At 40.9% G+C, this 23,413-nt stretch overlaps 3 protein-coding genes across 3 annotated transcripts in view; 2 read left to right on the top strand and 1 right to left on the bottom strand.

Annotated features, from left to right (window-relative positions):
• insra (insulin receptor a) overlaps positions 1-5,973 on the top strand; it is a 45,918-nt gene extending 39,945 nt beyond the window's left edge. The window contains 8 exon segments of the mRNA XM_084006894.1: positions 2-54; positions 872-1,093; positions 1,287-1,352; positions 1,354-1,398; positions 2,604-2,763; positions 2,963-3,092; positions 3,592-3,726; positions 5,164-5,973. Of these exon segments, the coding sequence (XP_083863020.1) occupies positions 2-54; positions 872-1,093; positions 1,287-1,352; positions 1,354-1,398; positions 2,604-2,763; positions 2,963-3,092; positions 3,592-3,726; positions 5,164-5,521 (1,169 nt within the window). The 3' untranslated portion in view covers positions 5,522-5,973.
• The window catches only part of LOC311012881 (uncharacterized protein), a 203,874-nt gene that overhangs the window by 114,394 nt on the left and 66,067 nt on the right, over positions 1-23,413 (bottom strand). The gene's annotated exons all lie outside the window — the stretch shown is intronic.
• Positions 13,040-22,544, top strand: arhgef18a (rho/rac guanine nucleotide exchange factor (GEF) 18a). Its single transcript, XM_084008895.1, has 19 exons — positions 13,040-13,170; positions 13,592-13,698; positions 14,266-14,406; positions 14,831-15,081; positions 16,078-16,203; positions 16,485-16,602; positions 16,765-17,016; positions 17,413-17,489; positions 17,738-17,919; positions 18,334-18,389; positions 18,551-18,730; positions 18,989-19,132; positions 19,231-19,325; positions 19,418-19,480; positions 19,578-19,625; positions 19,802-20,275; positions 20,461-20,776; positions 20,929-21,033; positions 21,703-22,544. The coding sequence occupies exons 2-19, from the start codon at positions 13,608-13,610 to the stop codon at positions 21,849-21,851; spliced, it is 2,868 nt and encodes a 955-aa protein (XP_083865021.1). The 5' UTR covers positions 13,040-13,170; positions 13,592-13,607; the 3' UTR covers positions 21,852-22,544.

The following is a 23,413-nucleotide window of genomic DNA, read 5'->3' on the forward strand; positions in this document are numbered from 1 at the left end:
CCCATCTACGCCTCTTCAAACCCAGAGTATCTCAGTGCGAATGATGTAAGCAAAGTATCAATGATGTAGAAGCTGACTTATTCTGTTGATGGGATCTTTTTAACACTCTGACAGCAGGATGAGATTTGAAACGTAAAAGAAGCTAAACTAAACTTTTAAGTTGTGGTTTTGGTTTAAGTGATTATGGAGCTTTAATCGAAAATAGAACTACACGTTTGAGCTACAGGGGCTAATACATGGAGACCACAAGAAGTGTGATTGGTCAGTTTCTCCAACAAGTTGCTGTTGCTTGTGGAGATGATGAGTGAAAACGCCAAATGTTTCTGAAAAGACATCTCCTCTCTGGAGTCTCTGTTCACCAAAGTCACCGCTTTCTTTCACAGTGAATTAAAGATCATAAACACGATAAATGAAATACATAAACCATAATGACATTGTGCACTACTGACATGGGCTTTTCATATAATGTAGATATGTAGAAATTCACTATATTACATTCTAACTTTAATGAATGATGAAGTTGGTATGATAACTTCCATGTTATCACTCTTAAATGTGTGCTATGCATGCACTTACGGAATCTGATTATTCTCAGATTTCAGCACTGTTTTTTCTGAAATTTATGTAAATGAAAAAAAAAAAGTTCCCTGAAAGAAATCCTGTTTAGACATCAAGATCTCTTCATGATGCAGCATCAAAATCAATTATATTTCTCTTTCAGTTTCATTTAACTTATGTAATATGACACGTTATAGGAGGGATGAACATTATCCAATTTGTGCCTTAACTAACCTACTTTCTTAGGTGCAGCTCGGTCATTATAAGCCTCATGTGTAACATTTTCCTGTGAAATGTGCCTGCAGTGTATGAGGAGGATGAGTGGGAGGTGCCCCGCGATAAGATCAACATTTTGAGGGAACTGGGTCAGGGCTCTTTCGGCATGGTCTACGAGGGCATCGCCAAGGACATCATCAAGGGCGAGGGGGATACGCGCGTCGCCGTGAAGACCGTGAACGAGTCGGCCAGCCTGAGAGAGAGAATTGAGTTCCTGAACGAGGCCTCGGTCATGAAGGCCTTCACCTGCCACCATGTGGTAAGGAGTCACATTCTCAAACTGGCCACATAAATAAACACAAGGTATTGTGGCAGTACTGATCTAGAATAAGTACTATGTGCAAACGGCGAGTCCTACCTTACCTGTGTGAAGGGCAGCAGTACCACCTTGCTGTCTGTCTGATAATGCATAACGGAATCAAATTGAAATGAATTGAAACTCTGTCTCCCAGGTGCGTCTGTTGGGTGTTGTGTCTAAAGGCCAGCCCACCCTGGTGGTGATGGAGCTGATGACCCACCGGAGACCTGAAGAGCTTCCTGCGCTCTCTGCGACCCGACGCTGAGGTAACGACACGTTAATGGCTGCAGCTCAGCGGGTAGAGTGGGTTGTCTTTAAACCTCAAGGTTGGCAGTTCCATCTCCGGCTCCCACTGTCAGGATGTCCAAGTGTCCTTGAGCGAGACACTAAACCACTAAGTTGATCCCCGGGGGCTTCACAGCAGCCCACTGCTCCTAACATGCTGAGGATGGGTTAAATGCAGAGGTTGAAGTACCTGCATATACATGACAAATACAATAAAGTTTAGGTTTTTAAGTTTAAGATTACAACACTGACCTTTTGAACTTGCAACATTATAGATGCAGAAGTGCTTTTACCTTCTGTCACTTTGCTTCATTCATCTACATAGAAAGCGTTAGTGAAAAGAAGAAGTCGTCTTTTGTTGCGTTTTTTTTTTTATCAGGATGCACATTTGTAATTGTTAGTTTTAAATTCTGTCTGATTATTTTTACAATTGAGGGCATAAAACAAGCAGGACAACTAAACATCAACTACAGTTGTAAAGCACTGATTGTTAAGCCACCCAAAGAGAAGGATCTACTTTGACACTTTGTGATCCCTGATCTTGAAAGGTGCTGTATAATTAAGTTTTACTGACTTACCCAACATGTAAAAGAGCCGTGGTTCCCCAGCTTCTTATCTGGGTGTAAGCATCACCGCAGATTTACCGATGCGGAACAATTTCAGTCATTAGATTAACCGGCAGTTAACACAATAAGTAGAGTGACTTATCTGGTTCGCTCCATCTGCGGTTTTCCTCTCAGACAGATTGTTGTGGATTCAGGATTAAATCATATCAAACAAATGCAATTTAACTAGATGAGTAGTGTGTGTGTGAACCCTAATACGGATCTGTTTGTGTGGCCATTAAATGACCATTGGACAATATTTGAAGCATATAAATACTCTATACTTAATGGTACGTGGATTCGAGGAGGACTAAGCTCTTGGATGTTGACAAAGTCAGCTGAAAACACGGCTTGTTGTCCGAGATGAACAGCTGGGCTCCAAACTGTTGATGTCAAGTGTGATAATGAACTTCTGATAATAATACACCTGATAATTTAACTTTTTGCCATCTAAGAGGTAATCTGTTTTTATTTAGCAACATTTAGCATTGAATTTCCACACTACATGATGCGTTGCTGACATAGAAAAATGCTAAATGTTATCAGATCACAGATTAAAAAATATGTCTTGTGTCCCTCAGAACAACCCCGGCCGTCCACCGCCCACCCTGAAGGAAATGATCCAAATGGCCGCTGAGATCGCCGACGGCATGGCGTACCTTAATGCCAAGAAGTTTGTCCACAGAGACCTAGCAGCCAGAAACTGTATGGTGGCTACCGATCTCACCGTCAAAATAGGAGGTGTGTTTTAGCGCAACAGGCACAACAATGATGGCAGACAGCAATGCATGCGGCTGGTGCAGAGTTTGAAATGTACCTACGTTTGAGCCAAATTTAAGATAGAAGTGAATGTATTATTGTTCCTGTAGTTTGTACATGGCCTGTGCAGTGAAATGTTTTCTTTTTATTTGTCACAAAATGCTAAATCTTCTCTTCCCAGACTTCGGTATGACCAGGGACATCTATGAGACGGACTACTACAGGAAGGGAGGGAAAGGCCTGTTGCCCGTCAGATGGATGGCACCCGAGTCCCTGAAGGACGGGGTCTTCACTGCAAATTCAGACTGCTGGTCAGTGATGCTTCTGAGTTTGAGATTGTGTGTTGGCGGAGATGCTGTGTGCATGGCATATATATAAGTGTGTGTGTGTGTTTGTGTGTGTGTGTATATATATATATAATTTACGATAGAGCATCTTAAAAGAACAAGCAAAGAAAAGAAGTCTGCTCATCAGTAGCAGTTTACTTCCTACAAAAACATTATTTTACTCAATTATATTACGCTGTATTTTTTATTTATTTTTTGAAGATAAGTCGATAAACAAACCTATTTTCCGAAGGCAAATGGTTTCCTGTCATTTTGAGAGCTTCTCCACGGAAACAAATTACATTATTAGAACCTGTTTTCATCTCGCCTTGTTTACCAGCATCGCAGCCGCCGCCTCGACCCTCGGCCTTCCTGTTCACTGCATCAAGTGTTTACAGACACATTTACTCTGTTGGGTGTCTAATTGGCGTGTCCTCATTCTCCCCGTGTTGCTGTTGTTGTCTCTCCGTCACTTGTTTGTCAGGTCGTTTGGGGTGGTGCTGTGGGAGATCAGCACGCTGGCCGAGCAGCCGTACCAGGGCCTGTCCAATGAGCAGGTCCTCAAGTTTGTCATGGACGGAGGCTTCCTGGACCGGCCAGACAACTGCGCTGACAGACTGTGAGTACAAGATAAGGGCTGGATATTTAAAAAGTACCGGAGTGGTATTGTAATCATTCAATTATTTACATTCCCTCTGAGGGTCTCTCAATCTGCAATAGAGGCGAAGCAAGTTTATTTATGTAGCACATTTCAGCAACAAGGCAATTGAAAGCGCTTTACATAAAAAACAAAGCACAAATGAAACCCATTATAAAAGGTGATTTAAGAGCCAAGCGAATAGAAAATAAAAACAAGCCAATATAGAATAAGACGAGTATAAAATTCAAGAATAAACGTTACAGTGTAAGAAATGGTTTAATAAAAGACAGCAGCAAACAGAAAAGTCTTCAGCCTTGATTTCAAAGAAGTGAGAGTTGCAGCTGACCTGCGGTTTTCTGGGAGTTTCAACTCTGGGGACAGAAAGCACACGTGTCCCATTCAACCCGAGAGCTCCTAAAGTAGCAGAAGATCACAAATGTGTTTACCCCTAAACCATTCAGTGTTTTATAAACCAACGGTTTATGCTTGAAGCCAAGTGTAAATACCCCTAAACTGGAGTGATAATAAGTATTCAATGTTTCAGTGAGTGCAATTATCTGCAATTATTTTCACAATTGATTAATTATTTACAGTTTTTAAGCAAAAATGCCAACAGTTCTCTTTGTCCATCTTCTAAAAGTATGAGGATGTGCTCCTTCTGATATCATATATTAGTTGTTTTGCATCATAGTAAACTGAATATTTTGGGGCTTTGGACAGTTGGTGAGATAAAACAAGACATTTACAACCTCATCTTTGCCTTAAAACAAATTATAAAGGTGTTTTTTTCTGGTTTCTAGATTTTTTATAGCCAAACAAACATAATCTGCAGATATGACCATACAGTAGTGGTAATAGTAAACGGTGTATTAGTCTGTCCTGTCTGTGGCATTCAGCACTAAGCTGATGGATTAGTTTAGTTTAAACAGCTGGGCACTGTCATTTGTAGTGTCACTTAAAAAAGTGTGCTTTTTTTTTTAGAGGTGGGTGTTTGAGCTGTGGATTAATGCACACTCCGTGCTTTAGTGAGTATTTAAAGGATGGTGTACATGTGGCATTGACTCAGAATAACCTACAGTGCCCAGGTTCATCATAATGGAGGAACATTCAGGATCACCGGGTGCAACAGTGTGGCTCATTGATGAGTTTTGGAGCTTGATTGCACAGAGAAATTAGCTGTATCAGGCTTTGGCTACACAGACAATACTTGTTAGTAGGATAAAGTCATGCTTGGTTTTGGTCACTTCATGGGATTAAAAAAAAATACATATCTGCAAAGTTATAGTTAGGTTGTATTAAATGAGGTATTCAGACAACTAGACGTTTTAAAGAAATAAAAAAACGACTGTGAACAAACTGAAATTGAGACATCGGCATCCTTTAACTGTATCTCATTCTCCCTGTATCCTCACCCAGACATAACCTGATGCAGATGTGTTGGCAGTACAACCCCAAGATGCGTCCCGCCTTCCAGGAGATCATCGAGATGCTGCGCGAGGACCTGCACCCTTCCTTCCAGGACTTCTCCTTCTTCTACAGCGAGGACAACAAGCCGCCCGAGACCGAAGACTTTGACCTGGACATGGAGAACATGGAGAGCATCCCGCTGGACCCCTCGTCCTACTCCCAGAGGGATCAGTGCTTGGACAGGGACGAGGCCTCCTCCATGGGCCTGAGGGGCAGCTACGAGGAGCACCACATCCCGTTCACACACATGAACGGGGGAAAGACCAACGGACGAATACTGGCCCTACCGCGGTCCAGTCCCTCCTAACATACTGTACACATCCCGCGCAAACACGTCATTGCTATAGATTTAAATATATTTTTGTTTTTTTTCCTTTCGTCATTTTATATAGATCACACTTTTATCACTCTCTCTACAGGAGCCACTCAGTGCATATCTCAGGACTTATTTTTCCCCTCGTATGCCACAAACACACACTACAGCAAGTCCACACATGGATGCCAGAAGAAACTTTTTGTATTTAAGGACGAAAACCTCCCATGTCTCTCTTGTTCATGATTGTAGTTTATATACTGTATATATATATTGCCAAGTTTGCGCTAGACTGGGTGGATTAATGAATTCAACTGTGAAACAAACTCTTGACAAACAAGAAGGCTGCTAAACCCACTGTCCCTCCCCCCGAGTCCAGACTGTGTCTCTCTCCCCTGATTCAAGAAGAAGCTTCATCCCCGGGTTGCTCAGTTTTTTTTTGGAGGGGGGAAAAAAAGTGCCCTTCGATGTTGTCTGTGGCCTACATCAGCTATCATGGAACTTTGTCTGAATCTTTGTATGCAAGCAGACGATGAACTGAAAGTGAAAGACTTTGGGAACTCCATTGGATGGTCAGAGACGGCCCGTCCTCGAACAAACTCTTATCCACTGGAGAAGCTGGTTGAAGTGGCTTACCTCCTCACACTCGCAGTATTCCAAAATGGCACACAGGATAAACACAGGACTTTTGTTGGGTTATACTTTTTAAAAAATCTATTTACGTTTCTTTCTTTACTTTTCCCTTTTTTTTTTGTTGTTGAGTTTTTCACATTTACAGCTGAAGGATATTTAAACTGTTTTCAAAAACAAGTTGGTGAACGAGTTCCTCAGATTGACCAATAGCTGCTTCTTTGGTATATTTTAGTGGGTATAGAAGATAAAAAAATATATATAAATATATATAAATATATTGTTGTTTTTGTACATAGCTGATATGTTGTCATTCTTGAGGTCTTTACGGTCATAGAAAATGTTTTTACATGTTAGTCTCTTATGTTTCTTTTTTCTAATCCAGAAAATCATACTAATTAGCTTTTTTTTTGGACTCATGATCAACCAACAGCACTTCGTCTTTTTGCTATGCGATGCCCGGGAGAAGGAGTGTTTGGCATCTTCAGCTTGAGATGTCTGCCCATCATATCAAGATCAAATAAAAATTGTGCTGTAAATAATGCAGCAAGGTGCATTCATGAAGAGGCTCTGGCAGTGCTTCTGTTATGTTCCATTTTCTCAATACGGTGTTGTTTATTCAGATTGCCATGTGTGGATATGAAGTAGGGGGGGTGTGCTTTTATTCAGTGAGTGGAGAGGTAAGTGTTTGTTTCCAACACAGCCAGAATACACGAATTACAAGCACTCAACTTAATTTAAATACAGACGAGAGCCAGGGTTCATTGGGGATTTATTTTTATATTTGTGGATAAAAGAGAAATCCATATTAGAGCTTTGGTAAGTGACTGAAAATACAACTAAGAAAAGAGAGTGCACTGGCGCCACCTGCTGGACAACACTGGGACATAAACGATCCTTTATGATGACTACTTTACACGTTTTATGACAGAAGCTGGTGGGAAATACGAATACATTTTTAAGGTAAATTGTTTCAACACTTTCATGTGAAAGGAGTGTAGATAATCAGTCATAACTGCAACCCTGTTCATATATCCCATATAGACCGGAGCTTGTACATATGGTATTAAAAGAATTCCTCTTTTAATGCAATAATCAACAAATGTTCATACATGTCAATTGAAAGAGTAATTTGTCACTGTAATGATTATCAGCAGTCTGATGGTGTTTTCTGTCTGAGCTGCAATTGAGAAATAGGAGCTCAAATAAGGATTTCCCCCCCCCCAAAATTTGATTAACTCAGAATGTTGAAGCCTTGTTATCTTTGAAACTTAACATTGCATTATTCTGTGAATGAGGACTGTATTGTGTCCCACCCTATCTTACATCAGAGACCATTAATTATTTCTATGTCCATAGGGGCATAGAAATAATAACTGACTAAAACTGACTGAAAACTGAACATAAAACAATCCCCGTTTAAATATAGATATTTTTGGTTTCTGGTGATATGTTAGAGGGGGGTTTATGGTTGCTTTCTTTCTAAAAGATCTTGACTATGGCCCTTCACTTGTCCAGTGCAGTCCGAGTAAAGTCCAGGCTTCGTCTCCACATCTGAGTCTGTCTGGGGATCAATGAATGCAAGTAAGCACCTGATATTCAACTGAGTGTCTATATTACTCCATATTAACAAAGTGAAGGAGGTGATTTTTTTTTATTGTAGCACACAATCTTCCCCAGCAGGTGGAGTTATAGTTCTAAATCATAGACAAATTAAAGGAATTATTATCCAGTTGATTTAAGTAACTGAGATTGAAAGTTAACTCTTGTCATTGGAAATGATGAAATATTCTAATCACACTGTCCATTAAGTATAGTTCCACCTCTAGTTCAATTTCCTAATGAATACCTGGTGGAGAAAAAAAATGACATCACAATAAATTCCCTATGAGATAAATATTACCTGCATTCCCTGTAGTTGCCCACATAAACACATATTTTTGACAAACTGGTAGCAGTGCGAGTGTGAGCAGCTGTCCGTGTCGCCGTTGGGTGAACCGGCGGAATGTGAACCCATCGGTTCCCACAATGCTTAGAGAGGGAAGGAGGGTTCATCCCGCGGAGGCCGGAGTTTCCCTTTTAAACACCCTCCTCCGGCTCAACTCCATTACACCTGATGTGTGCACTTGTTCCTCCAGAGGCATCCTCGCTGCCTCTCCTCTGTCAGCGGAAGGATATTAACTCCCCTTCGCCTGGAAATAAACTCTGCCGCCTCATTTCAACACCCGGTAAGAGAGAAAACGCGTCGGGTTGTGTAAGTTAATTGTTAGTAGTCAAATTAACGAGCGACAAACAGGTTGTAAACTTGCAAACGTTGACGTTAGCTCATGTTAGCTAGCTACCGTTTATAAATCATCTCGCCATTATGAAAAAACAGGTTTCCAACGCGGCGACTTCTTTGTTACTTAAAAGCTCGACTTGACAAGGACACTTTGCTCTTGTTACGTGTTAATTTTTTATCGATGTATTTAATTGACGGCCCTGTACGTAGCGTAACTTTTAACGATAATATCTCCGCGTTGGGAAACACGTACGTTGACGTTAGGTAGCTAAAACCGAGTCACCACCTGTGTCAACCCTTGACTTTTACACCTGTTTGTGTTAAAGGCCACCAAGTAAAACAAAAAAAACACACCTGCTGGTTTACTGTGACGCTTTTCCACAGAGTCCAACGTTAATGTTATGAATCCAGGTCAGGGTCTCTCACCTAGCACCTTAGCATTCCTCACATTCCCCTTCAGCCCGCTGTATAACGTACGTGTGTGTGTGTGTGTGTGTGTGTGTGTGTGTGTGTGTGTGTGTGTGTGTGTGTGTGTGTGTGTGTGTGTGTGTGTGTGTGTGTGTGTGTGTGTGTGAGAAACATTAAAAAAAAGTGAATGATAGAAAAGTGCCCATAAAACACAAAAAATAGAGCGTTTTGATATGACCCTACGCGGAGTGATACAAGAACTGCTGTTATAGCATTAAAGCAGGAGGTTAAAGGTTATAATTGAGAAATGAATTTAAAATTTGCAGTTGAAGTGGGAATCGGAAGTGTGCTCATTGAAAGAAATTGAGGTGGCAGAACACACTTGACATCTTAGTTATAATATGAGCTGTAAAGTAAGTTAAGGAGGTTATCAATGTCACTTTAAATGTATAAACTACAAGATGACATTTGAAGTGGGCTAAGATAGGAGACCGGAAAGGGATTGAAGTGTAGTCACTGGGGTGTAATCACTAAAGCACATTCAGTTATTTCAGGAATAAGAAATAAAAGCAGTGAAACCGTCATCTATCCGTGCGAATGTTAGAACTGATACAAAAACACTGGTGTTGTGTTTTGTAATAGACAAAGTCCACACAGGTTTCAGTTTCGTCTCACGATAACAGTATTAGGAGATTGTATTTAGCAGTTGACTGTTAAGAGAATGGATAGGACACAAGAATCCAAATTTGTGCTTTGTTATGAACATTAGCCTCACCTGGAACTGATTCAAAGAGAGACCATCTCCTCTGTCATCCTATGTTTGGGGGGGGGGGGGGCATGGCTGGACCTCTAAACGTTATAGTAAAAAGACCATGCTGTTGTATTTAAAAACTTTTCTTTTTTTTTACTATTGGATGTAACCAATGGTTTCCATTATTTTTCATACAAAATTACCGCACATTCTTAAAAGAATTCTTGAGTCCCGTAATCCATCACAGTCCTTTAGGCAAAATTACATTATTGTTAGGAGGTGGTGTTCAAATGAATCTGTAATTAAAGTGCTTACCATTCAGCGTTAATGTATATATTTGAAAATGCTCATCAAAAATAGGACGACAAACATGAATTATACACAAAGAGTTGAAATTTTACCAATGAGGGGTTAAGGTGCTGATGTTGACCAATCAAGAGACTTCGTATGTTTACAGTACATGCTGTAGGTTACCTGGAGCTCAACACATACCTCACTCTCAGTAAGGGTAGGATTCACCTGTTCACACGGACAGAAACACATTGGCATGTATTTACGGCACACTACAATAAAGATAAAAAAACAAAGACGGTACCTGGAAGTTAATCAGTAAACTGTGTTCCAAGGCTGGTTCATGTGAAGGCAACATGGGAAGTGCAAGAAAGGTCTGTTGCTTTTGAGGAAGGATTGCACTGCGTTTCTGTTTTTGGCAAATTATGCTTCTATGATGATGTGAAACAAATACAGCCTCCGGGGCTTATTAGGAACAAGAGCAACACGGATCACTGGTTTCCCTGTATCAGTCAGCTTTTTATGGCCTCCGTAGGCTAATGGGTATAGTTTCACAGCTGTTAACCGTTGATGGCCTGGTTTTACTTTTCTTGGCATGACAGAACAACAGCAAGTCTTGTTCTAATAGTTTTTAATAATAATAATAATAGTTTTTTTGTTGTGGTGGTGTTAAAGTGATTGGAGACCATGTCTTACTGAGTGAAACTACTTGCCCACAAACACAGCATTTAGGAGAGTTTTGTCCTCCTGTCGCTCCGACCTCTGCAGGATACTTGGCAGACTTGCTGGTCTTGTTTTGTCTCTTGCAGGGAATGACCTGTATTTCGTGCTGCTTTGTTCCCTTTCCACCCAGTGAATCATTTGAGGTGTGTCTGTCACTCACAACAAGGGCCTGGACCACAATATGGCTAATAACAAACTGCGAGGCTTGGAAACAAGAAAAAAAGTAATTTGATACAAGGGGGGGTTGGGGGAAAGTGTGTAAGCAAGAGGTGCTGGAAAGTTTTCAAGAAATGGTTGAGCAGCAGGTAGAGAATAGTCATTTACACAATTTTTAGATTTGAGACTAGACTAAAGCTGCAAACAAGCTATGTTTTTACAAATACCAAAACATGAAATATTCATTTAGTCTATGAAATGGCAGAATATTAACACATCCTCAAACCTATGAAGGTGAAACCATCAAATGTCTGGCATACGCTAAACTCCATGGCAGCGTTGGTCTTTCAGTTGGTTTGTCCGTCAGTCCGTCCGCCATTTTGGTTCACATTGTAATATCTCAATTTATTTTATGGACTGCCATGAAAGTTTTACTTTTTAGGCAGCCTATTGTTACATCTGCACTGTCCCTCTCAAATAAAAAATAAATAAATAAAAGTTTGTACCAGCATCCATGAGGATCCCTTAGCCTTTCATCATCTGGTCTGGTCGGTTTGTTCAGTACTTTGTTTTTTTTTACCAACAGCCTTCAAAACTAGTGCTGTTTCCCATCGGCCTCAGCTGTACTGCGTGTTTAGTGCTAATTAGCAAATGTTAGCATGCTGACACGTTTGTGGTATAGTAAACATTACCCCTACTGAGCATTGTCATTGTGAGCATGTTAACATGCGTATAAACGCTTAAGCTCAACGTACTACTGTGCCTAAGCTGCTAGCATGGCTGTTAACTATTGTTAAATTCTCTGTTGATCAATGTTTTGGCAGTAGTTTAGTTGGGTGATTTTATACTTGCTGTTTTATGGTCTCGGAGCCCATATCACCTTTATCAATGGAAAAAAAATGGGATGTTTTTATTATTATTTTAAACGAAGCCCACCTCCAGCAGCCTAAGCAGTGTGCTGCAGTGCTGATATTTTGGTTTCTGTTTTTTTCCCGTAGGATGTGTGGGTATGTGTCAAACAGCTGAGCCAGAAGCTAGCAGGAGAACTCCCGTGTAAGGTTGTCACTGCTCCTTTAGTCAAACACCAATGTGTATGTTTTGGGTGTGTCTGACGTTGAACAACTACCACTTAGATACAATGATAATGCAGTTTGTATTGTAGCTGAAAAAAACTGGATGTCTTTTAGCAGTTGTGGTCTTATTTTTATGTATTCAAGTGTATTTGTTTAGTATGATTTGTTACCACACGTTATTGAACTGTTTTCCTTTGGTTTGGTTTGCCACAAGCTTGGCTACTGCTACCTACCTTTTGTAACACTGGATCAGTTTCATTGACCCTCAAGGTCCTTTTAGCATGTGCACACATACAGACGCTCATGTAGACATAACCAGCACTCCATGAGTGCCACTGCACTAAAACATGGGCACTGCTTTCTGCTGCAGTTGGCACCACATTCAATCAGACTGTGACCAAAGAACGTTCAATGTCGATCTTTCCCCTCTCTTTTTAACCACAGGAATTGTTCCCCTTAATGTTGATTCCAGTGTCACAAGGAAACTGCGGAACACTGAAAACAATAAACGGAAGTATAATATGATACGAGGCGAGTCATTCCCGGTCACAGACATAGAGATGATTGGCGTTCAAAAGTAATTCAAGAACAGACATGAAAACACCTTTAAAATTTATTTTTAATAAAGCTGGATTTGAAAGGACGTGTCAGTCATGGGATTATTTTGGCAACCATTAACATTTTCACGCCCCTCCCAAACGTGCATCGCAGCGTCCTGGAAAACACTCGGTCTCTGTCTCTTTAAAATAGAAAGGGGAACTACTGCTGAATGTGCAAACAGCTGCTCTACCTGTGTCACCGTGATAAATCATGTCATCTGCAGTACATCTGTGTACTCTTCGTCTCTTGAAGTTTTTTTTTTTTTGTTGTGTCATTGCCTGAAAGCTGGTCTGACCTGAGCTGTGCTGTCACATTATGCCAAACCAGTTCCCTCTCTATGGTGCTCACTTAGTTTAGCAACAGCCTGTTGTTTAAATTCAGCACAATAAAATGCATACTCCTACTTATGGTCTGTTTTCTATTTTTGCTAACCTGGGCTTGTCAACAAAGGGCTTTCAGAAACAAATAATTAAGGCATGTTTATTGCATCTGCTGTTGAGTATTAGACTCTATATCCTCTATAAACTATATCCAAACTCTCAGTCTTTGTCTACTTTGCCTCCTCAAAGTCTGCTTTTCTCTCTCTCCCCCTCTCTCAGCTCCAGGGAGTGTTTCTCCCCCAGTCTCCCATGGCCTCCCCGCCTGCTTCCTCAGTCCAGGCATGACCATCACTCCCAGAAAACACAGTGCTCAGCCTGGTTCCTCCACTTTAAACAACACAAGTCTGAAGGTTGGTGATCATGTGTGTTTGAAGAACTAATTACCATCATGAACCTTGGTGTCTTAGGCCACCTTCCAAGTACAACGATGACGACAGTGAACGAAATTTTAGATCACACCTTAAAACGGATTGTGTTTCAACTGCTGACTGGAAAACAGGATTACATGTTTTCCTGTTTGTTATCGACCTGATAGGTGTGCATTACAAAGCCTGATTCTGAGTCAGGGGATGTCTTTTGTTGATTTTATTGGCACTTCTACTTTTAGACATTAAGGTTTTATTACACTTGTGAATTATAATAATTATTATTATAATTAAAAAGGATAGATAGGATCAAGCATCCATGTCTGATGGAAGCTCCGACACCGAATTCAGCAGCAGCAGTGAACACTTACAAGCGCGCCTGTTCATCACAAACTGTACCTGCTAGATCCGGTCCCGTGAAGATGGATGAGGTTGAAGGCTTCCGGGTGAAGTCCACTCCTGAGGACTCCATCTCGCTGGTTTCCTCCTTGGCTGAGCCCATCAACCTGGAAGGTCAGTAGGTGTCTGTCATCAGGATGAGAAGCTGCTTAAAGCTCACTGTACTTTACAAAACCGGGACATTATATAAAAAAATCAAAATGACAAACAGCTTTTTTTAAGAATATATACTTCCCAGGTATATTTGGGATGCCAGTGAATTCCAAATAAGAGTGATGTTTTTGTAAATGATAAAATATTAACTATTGTTGAACATATTCAAAATGGATAAAAAAGACTTTAACAACAATAGAAATAATCAGTGCTGTTTATTTCACCATATTTTCTTTAATAATGGACCATGAGAAAGATCAGTACGTAATGTGTAGTGCTGCAGTTGCATTTTTTTTACGTGTTACTTACATGTTAGAACAAGCTATAATAGTAACTTGAACCTTCCTCTATTTTTGTAATGAAACTATATGACATGACTAAAACCTGGCGCCACGTAAAGAACATTTTTGCCACAAAATCCGTCCATGACCAGTAATGAATCACTGAGACGCATGCTCATATGACCACAACGCGCGAGCCTCGTTTGTGTGATACCAGTCCTAAGGTGTCTTTCTATGCGTCACCCAGATTCCCATTATGCTCTGCTGCGAGGAGAGCTCGAGTCTGACCACCAGAACCTGGAGGCGGAGTCGTGGAGTGTGGCTGTGGACCAGAACTACCTGAAGGCCCTGAGCAAAGAGGCTGTTAAAAGACAGGACGTCATCTATGGTAGGCTCAACCAGCAAAGTCTGTAAATGGAACATTTCCCAACATATTTTCAGTAATATATATATGTTAACTTATAAAGTGTGTGGATATATGGACAGAACTTTCTCATGTCAATCACCCGTTGAAGAAGTTGAAATCTTGATCCCAGATTGCAGAGTAGATACATTGTAATTACACTATTTAGCAGTGTAGACAGTACCTATAATTATATGTTGATGGGTTCTATCTTTTACTAAGAGGACCATGTGAAGGTTAGTGCTTCGAAGTCATACGTATGACACCAGCTTGTTCCAGCTTTAAGCAGGTGGACTACTTATTTGCATGACTTGTTATTTGCATGGTGTTGTTTGCCTTCATTGCCGTTGTTCCTGTTTTTAAGGCAGTCAACCTACATGTATTAATCAAGACAATGTCAATTTCCTAGAGTTGATCCAGACGGAGATGCACCACGTGCGCACCTTAAAGATCCTCCTTCATGTCTACGTGCACGAGTTGAGGCAGTCTTTGCTGATAGAGGAAGCCAGGCTGGAGCGACTCTTCCTTGGGGTGGAAGCCCTGCTCAACCTTCACCAGCGCTTCCTCAACCGCCTCAAAGTGCACCAGACAGAGTGTCAGGAAGAAGGAAGCCCAAACAACTACCAGATCACACAGCTGGGGGATATTCTCATCTCCCAGGTAGGGTAGAGTCCTTTTAAAGCCACACTTTGTGTGAATCATTGCAATCTTAAATTCTTAAATCAGGGGTTCTCAAACGTTTTGGGGTCATGAAGAACATTTCCTAAGCCACCATCTTCATTATTACACTGATTAAGCCTATGTTTACTACCATTCATACTCCTGGATGCCGTTGGAACTATTTATATACTTTCAACATTAATACTTAAGACCTATTTCATAATGATGAACAGAAGATGTGTTTGCTCCAAAAGCCCCAAATTATACTGAAACACTGACATCACATTCCTGAAGAAGCTTTTTTACCTCTGTGGTCATTTTCTTGATTGAGGAATTAGAATAATTAATAGAATCACAGATACTTCAGAGCTTTCTGTTCCGATATGTAGTCTTTCTGTAGTATGCCAGTGAAAAGAGGCCATATTAAGCCTCAGCGAGTTCAGCATTTTGGCTCTTAGCTTCTTGTTTTTCTGCAACTAGAAGTGAAATGAGAGGAGAAGTACAACCGAACGCTGAGGACATTTTGAGTCAACCAACATGTTGAGATTCAATTTCATGAACCGAAAACAACACTCCCAGCGATTGAAACCATAAACTCATATTTACAATGTTTACTGAGGTAATTAATCAAGTGAGAAGTTTGGTCATTTTCTCTTAAATTTCTGTATAGTCGGACTTCTATGCTTTTTTTTAGATACTGTGCACATATTCACATGTCAATAATACATGACAATGACATGCTTGAATTTGAATAATAACAGTAGTTTTGAATAATATAATGCATTATAATAGAAATGCATATAAATAAAGTAAATGATAACCAGGATATGCCACTGTCCTATTTCACTACAAAAATCTCCCAAAAAGCAGTGTTTGAGTGTCAAATGCTTCAAGGCTTTGGAGGCATTGGCAGTAACCTCTATGCAACACTGTTACTCCTTAATGATATCCTGTTGAGACATGTAATTTCAATGTTTTCCTACCTTTTTGTGTTAGTTTTCAGGTACACTGGGAGAAGGAATGATGGAGTGGTATAGTGTTTTCTGCGGCCATCAAAATGAAACCATCAGTTTCTACAAAGAGCAGCTGCAAAACAGCAAGAAACTGCAGATTCTTACTAGGGTGAGTAAATTTGTGTACATGGCTGAGATTTCCTTCAGGATACAGTGATGGAATTGGCAAAAGAGTGAAGTGAATTAGTTGAAGTTGAAGTGAAGTATCTACGAGACAGGCCTTTACCTGAACATCAATGATGATGCTCTACAAAGAATGATACACTAACAAAAATAAAACCGTCCGATCCTTAACATGAGACGGTTTACTGTTGAGAGGGGGATGGCAGGAATGATCTTGAAAAGTCTTGGAATAACAAAATCTTTTTTTTCTTATTCTTTTTTTAACAGAAAATAGGTCAGCTGCCCCTGGTGCGAAGGCTGGGCATCCCTGAGTGTTTTCTGTTGGTGACTCAGCGCATCACAAAATACCCCGTCCTTGTGGAGCGAATCATACAGAACACTGAAGGTAAAACCTCGTCACTTATCTGCAATCTCAACAAGTTGTTATCGTCTAAGCTCCCAAATCCAATTGGGATGCTGCAAAATGCTGTTTGGAATAGTCCCATGTATAAAATGTCTTAATCTCTAATAAATACCGGTGGATTGATATGTTTCATGCTCCTTTCAGCCGACACAGACGAGCACAGGTCTCTGGTACAGGGTTTGGCGCTGATCAAAGACATCATCTCCCAGGTTAACGCTCAGGTCAGCGAATACGAGAACGCCACTCGTCTGAGAGACATCAGCCTTCGCCTCGAGCCAAAATCTCAGGGCCGTCTGAAGGACGGCCGGCTGCTCCGCAGGGAGGATCTGATCCAAGGAAACAGGATACTGCTACATGAAGGCCCCGTCACCTGGAAGACCTCCGGGAGACAAAAAGGTTTGTTTTTAATGAAAGCTGAATATATATAGTGAGACTGATGATAGTCTGATGATCAATGTGGTTTTTCTACACTGCAAGGGAACCAAATATTCAATGATGGTGTTATGGAACTGTGATTTATGAGATGAGGCATCTGCATAAGCATTATTATAGGGTTGTTGTTTATAGGTTGTGTTTTTAATATGTCAACTTCAGGGTAAATGTTTTTGTGAAAGCAAGAATATTCAGAGAACCAGTATAGCAACATATCTTTTGGGTCATTGTTGTCAAAGATTAGCAGACAAAACCTGCCAGGCCCAGCGAGACGTGTCTCAAGTTCATCTTCCATGGCAGCGCGAGTCAAAGCATCAAGCACTCGTGTTATTTTGATGAAAAATGCATGTTTTTCTGCAGAAATCAATGCTGTGTTGCTGTCAGACATGCTCCTCCTCTTACAAGAGAAAGATCAGAAGCTTGTTTTTGCTGCTGCGGTAAGTTCTCTCAAATATTAACCAGTTAATGAATTTTTGAGAAAAACCTACTTACCTACTGAATATTTTACACATTAACATTTTATACAGTTTTTCTACTAAGTATTAGCGATGGTAAGATTCACAAACTTGTAAAATCATAACGTCAAGATACATCACATCTTACATGATATGATGTAATAATCCAGGACCGATTTGTCATTGTAATTTGAATAATAACAGCTGTTGCGTTATCGTGGCTCATGCAGGATAACAAACCACCAGTGATCTCCCTTCAAAGACTGATCGTTAGGGAAGTGGCTCACGAGGACAAAGCCATGTACCTGATCTGTGCATGCACCACTAGCATGCCGGAGATGTACGAGATCCACACTCGCTCCAGAGAGGAATGCATCACATGGACGACGCGGATACGGGAAGCCGTGAACTGGTAAGCTGAGGGCTTCTAGGAAAAGAGCAGGATTCTGTATTGCCAAGTGCAACGCAATGTCTTTTGTTTTTTATTATAACTCTATGAATGTTTCATAAAATATGTGCAACCATCATGTAATAGCACTGATATCTGGTGATAATGAAAGGGAGTGTTCGACCCAAAATACATTATTTGCCCATTAAATTAACATTATCTTTACCACATTTTCTAACACATCTGGGTTTTTAATTAATCGTTTTAGTTATTTTCTGACATACATTTTTAGGGAGAATCTATACAATATGAGGCCCACCGCCCTAAACATTCAACAGGCTGACTGAAGGATCCGCCAACATTTCTTCTCTCATATTCTTACATGGGAAATTCTATTAAAAATAAATGAATAACTGGTCAAATGTCTGTGTGGTTCAGCTATCCAGAAGAGGAGCTCTACCGGGAACTGACTGCAAGACTGCAACAATTTCAAGGTAAGACAGCTGGCGGTACATTTTTCTCACACAATGATTTGAAAGGGGATTATTGGGAGATAATTATCTTTTCCACCAAAGAAATGTCCAGGTGCATTCTCTGCATTCCCACTGCATTTATTAGACAAACATGTTCTTTATTTTATTCTGTTGCTCTCCAGATATTCTGAAGATGAGGGACGAGCAGATAATACAAAGTTTGACGGAGAAGCAGCAGATATTTGCGGCTCTCTACGAGACGATGACTGAGCAGGAAACCCCCCATAAAGGGCTGCTGCTTCGAGGTGATGCCACCGATCTCCAGCAGGGGGCAACACTGCTCAAAGGAGCCATCGATGAGGGTAAGGGCTCAGGTTTTTTCAAGAGTTAACCTCAGTTTCATGAATCAGTCATGTGATTCATGGTTGGAAGAATGATGTGCAATTCAATATGTTATTTATGCATTGGTTAGCTATGAAAACATTTGAATTCAAGGGATATGCACAGAAGTAAAGGTGAAATATACTCGGGTCTGTTTTCCCCCATACAGCCAAGTCGTGACTCAGGGAACACTGATGTTTTTAAGGAGATTAAGGAGTTGTTTTTTCTTTTGTTTGCAGTGGAAAACCTGCAGAACCTGCTCTTCTCGAGGATAAAAGACCCGAACCTTCTTATGGATGAGTCTATGACGCAGGGAGAGCTGCTCGGCAGGGCTGAGAGCTTTGTAGTGGCTGATAGTAACCCTGCAGCAAGCAGCATCAAAAGTAAGCTGACATAACAGTGACATTACCTCTTTTTATGCATGTTCATATTCTTATTCTATATGTTTTGACTTTGCATGTGTATGATTTCATTTTCTTAGATGGAGATGGGGATGCAGCTGGCCGTGAGGGCGGTCACACCACTAGTGACCCACAGTTCCAGGAAGGTTACAGCTCTGGAAGCCTGGAACAGTCTGTGAGTGAGACGGATGTAAAGGATCTAAACCATACTTCCAACTGTTGATACAACATAACGTATATACATTGCTTTTCCTGCTTTGCTTTCAGGCTGACGACAACACACAGATGCCAAACAGCAATTTAACTTCCAGTCATTTCCCAAACGCAGAGGTGACCCTTCGAAGACTTATTTTTTTCTGCATTCATTCATACAAAAATGTTTACCTGTCACTGCAAGTCTTCCGGTACTCATAATGTTTCTCTGTAGGTGTGTGACCGGGTGATACTGCTCGCACAGCGGCTGTACAGCTTAGAAGTAAGACATTGTAAATTCATATATAATGTTTTGGGTCTTGCAAAGTCTTTGCAAATGTGTCTTTTATTTTTTAAATGAAAAGAATGCCATTAATATTCTACAACAACAATAAACTGTGTTTTCATACATTTCCCTGTCATGGTTATATTATATATATTATATTCTTCAACGTGCAGGCAATCATCACCCAGCAGGACAGCCAGATTGAGCTGCAGCACGCTTTTCAGGCGAAGAGCAAGCAGCCCTCTCGTCATTACAGCAGTGTGCTGCTCGAGCAGGAAAAGCAGCGCAACTTGGAGAAGCAGAAGGAGGAACTCGCCAACTTGCACAAGCTGCAGGTCCAGCATCGAGAGGTGCAGCAGCGCTGGGAGAAGGAGCAGGAGCACCAGAGGACGCAAATCGAGACTCTGGAGGCCCGGCTGCAACAGAGAGAGGAGGAGTGCCGACAGTGGGAGGAGAAGCTCAACGTGGAGAAGGTCGAGCTGGAGACGCTGAAGGACAGCTATCAGCAGGATCTGGAGAGGCTGAGGGAGTCTACGAAATCAGTAGACAAGGACAAGGAACGTCTACATCAGGAGAGGGAGCGTCTAGAGCAGCTGCAGGAGAAAATAAAGAAGTACATCCCAGGACACTATGATGATCCTTCACAAGTGAGTAACAGAATGAGAATTACATTGATTGATGCTTATCAATATCATTGTGTATTCATCTGTCCATCCCAAAGTATAATCAAGTCTGTAAAGGTCATAACTAATGGTTTAACATCTTCTGAAACAAGATGAACTAATTTGAGCCTTGACAGGATTTGAGTTATGCATTTCCTCTTTCTGTCTAGTTCTGGAGTCTCTCCAGTCACCAGTCGTTCAGGGGAAGCATAGTGAACGGAGGTGGGACCCCAACTTCAAAGTCCCATGTCTTGCCCACCAACTCCAACTCCTTGGAAGTTCCTCCAAAGGTTCCGCCGCGCAGAGAGAGCATCTACCTCTCGCCAGCAAAGCCCGAGCTACCAGTCCATCTGATCAGCACCACCAACCAGGTGCACAAACCTGCGTCCCTGCAGCAGCAGATCCCCACCAAGCTGGCCGCTCTGTCCAAAGGAAAGGAGAAAGGCTTCAAGACAAAGACGTCCCACCAGAGAACGCACAGTGCAGGTCAAGATCCAGAGGAGGGCAGTGATCAAAACTGCCCACATGTAGTTATTTGTTGATTTGAAACATTTAGCTGGAGCCTAAATGCCTTAAACATTTGATTAAGAGAGTTGACTTGCATGATGAAAACTGAAGTCATGTCTTTATACCTCCAGCCTCTATAGACGTGAACCAGGTGCTGCCCATCCGAGTGACCGGCAAAGAAGGAGGCAGTCTGAGAGCCAAAAGGAACAGCAGTCCTCAAAGAATCTACCAGTCAGGTACAGACAAGCGGAAATCTCTTCTCCCTCAGTCAGTCAAAAACATGTCGCCCCTACATATGAGTTTTTTTCCCATATCCATATCAAAAAATCTTTTAAGAATCAAACACTCATTCATACCTGTGGTGTTGTTTATTGGTTGAATAATTACTTCTGTTATCGGCCGTACAAGATTTAAAATTGCAGCAGCTATTATTTTTTATGTCTTTATCAGTGTGTAGAAATGTTAAATAACGGTAGTCAAATTTGCCTCAAGATTGCATACATCAAATTAACCAGCTCCCTATAAATAAACCCTGGAAGCCACAAGTAGTGGTTGCCCTTGGGAAGAGGATGAAAGCCTGTCTGTATTCCTTCACTGTTTGTTGTAGTCCACATTGGCACGGATCAAGAGAGCCATTATGTTTCCCCTCTTTAATTTACAAATAGAAGGAGGTCAAAGTCAGCGGGTCAAACGGGGCACATGCCACAGAATTTCTTCTGTCTTTTCTTTGGAAGCTGAGATGTTTTCTGTTATTAATTAAGATGCATGTCCTCCGATATACTGATTACTGACCAGCTGATACAATCTAACACTTTAACATAATCCTGTATGACGTACATTTGGGGAGGTGGGAGGGAAGACTTCTTATATTGTTGGGTGTTTAATAGGCATCGTTGTCCCTCCAGGTGTCTTCAACCCACCAGGATCTGCCCGCAGTGTGAAAATGTCCCAGTCCTTCAGCACATACAAGAGGATGAATGAGACTCCACCACTGCCACCTCCTTTTCCCCAAGATATTCTAGAAGTGGACAAAGAGAAGGTAATATTCCTCTAATCACAAACTCCAGACTGGAGTTTGGATGAGGCCTTAGTCCAGAATAAAGACTTGCACACGGAAAGACTAATGAAGCTGTTAAAAGACATTGAACATGACTTCATGACGTCCCTGTGTGTCCAGCATGGAGAGGAAGGTCTTCGGTGTTTTATCACTATAAACCAGCTGTTTGTGTTCAGATTAGCTGAACGTAGAAAAAAAGAGATTCTGATGAACATGATTCATTATATGTACATTTGTGTTTAGAGGTTAAAAATGTAAAAAGCTCGACCCATTTGCACATTGGGAAAGATATTTTAAATGAGGATGTTAAGAAGCTTTTTGTTTCCAAAGACATTGCCAAAGTTCTTTTTTGTTTTTGTTTTTTATTGATATTTTAAATGAAAGTTGCCTTTCACCGTTAGCACTCATGTCTTAACTCTTAAGCTTTCCTTTTAATTTAAAGAATGATAACGATGGTGTCTGCTTAAAGATGAGGTGCCAAGCACAAATATGTTATTTCAGATTGAATCCGGTAGCTGTGAAATGTGTACTGTGTAATTATTTCTGAGCATTCCCTGTTAAATAACGTTCTGGCATGATTTTACATTTGACGTTGTGGTGACGATTGGCTGCTGCCTCCGTTTGGTTGCATTTAAAATTCCTTCCAAATCCCAATTAATGGGTCATGGAATAAAAAGATGCTTGACTTGATAGCAGTGAGTTTTTTTGGGGGGGGGATTGCCTCCACGTGGATGAAGTAAACCAAAAATGTTGATGTTGAGGTGCATTCAGGTACCGTTGCGTCATTTCCATTATCCGGTGTTGTAACGCATGCCTTCACATTAGCTGATCAGATCCAAAACGGGATAAGTTGTTATTGGTATTTTTGTTATTTTCTCTTGCTAACTGAATTATCCAGTATATGAACAGCCCTCTGATTGATGGAGCTGAAGCAACAAGGAGGCTCTTTGTCAGACTGCTGTTACTTTCTGAGGAGTCTAAACAACAGTGGACCTTTTTGCAGCCGGAGGGCCACAATGAAAAGACACATTCAGACTAACCACTGCAAGGGGGCGGGGCCAATTAATGTTCAGCATCAAGACACCAAAAACCAACATCTTCAGCATCCTGACGGAAGCTGCCGAGAACTCTTTCAAACAAACCACACATGCCTCTCAAAACCTGTACACTAGTTTTTAATCCGATGTAATATTGTGCAACAAAAACAAAATGCACCAAAACACAATGTTTCTTTATAATATGTATTCCTTAACAGAGGTTTTAAAAACCACTTGTTGACGACAAACTATAGTGGTGGATGAAAAACACTGCTGTCGAATCAGCGAGGGCACAAATCCAAGCAACCGAGTTGCTCTCATTTAACCTCTGAACAGATTTTATTTTTTTACATTTGAGGTCAACTTCTACACAAGGACTTGGTTAATAGGCATCATAAAAAATGAGAACCAGAAATGTATGTTTCCGTGAAGTGACTCCTGGTCTCTGATGTTTAAGATGAAGCCCTACAGATGGACTTTCAAAACAAAAGCAGGATGAATATTATATATGTTGATACCTTG

This window comes from Eutrigla gurnardus, assembly GCF_963514095.1.
Source record: "Eutrigla gurnardus genome assembly, chromosome: 4".
In the NCBI taxonomy this organism is placed as follows: Eukaryota; Metazoa; Chordata; class Actinopteri; order Perciformes; family Triglidae; genus Eutrigla; species Eutrigla gurnardus.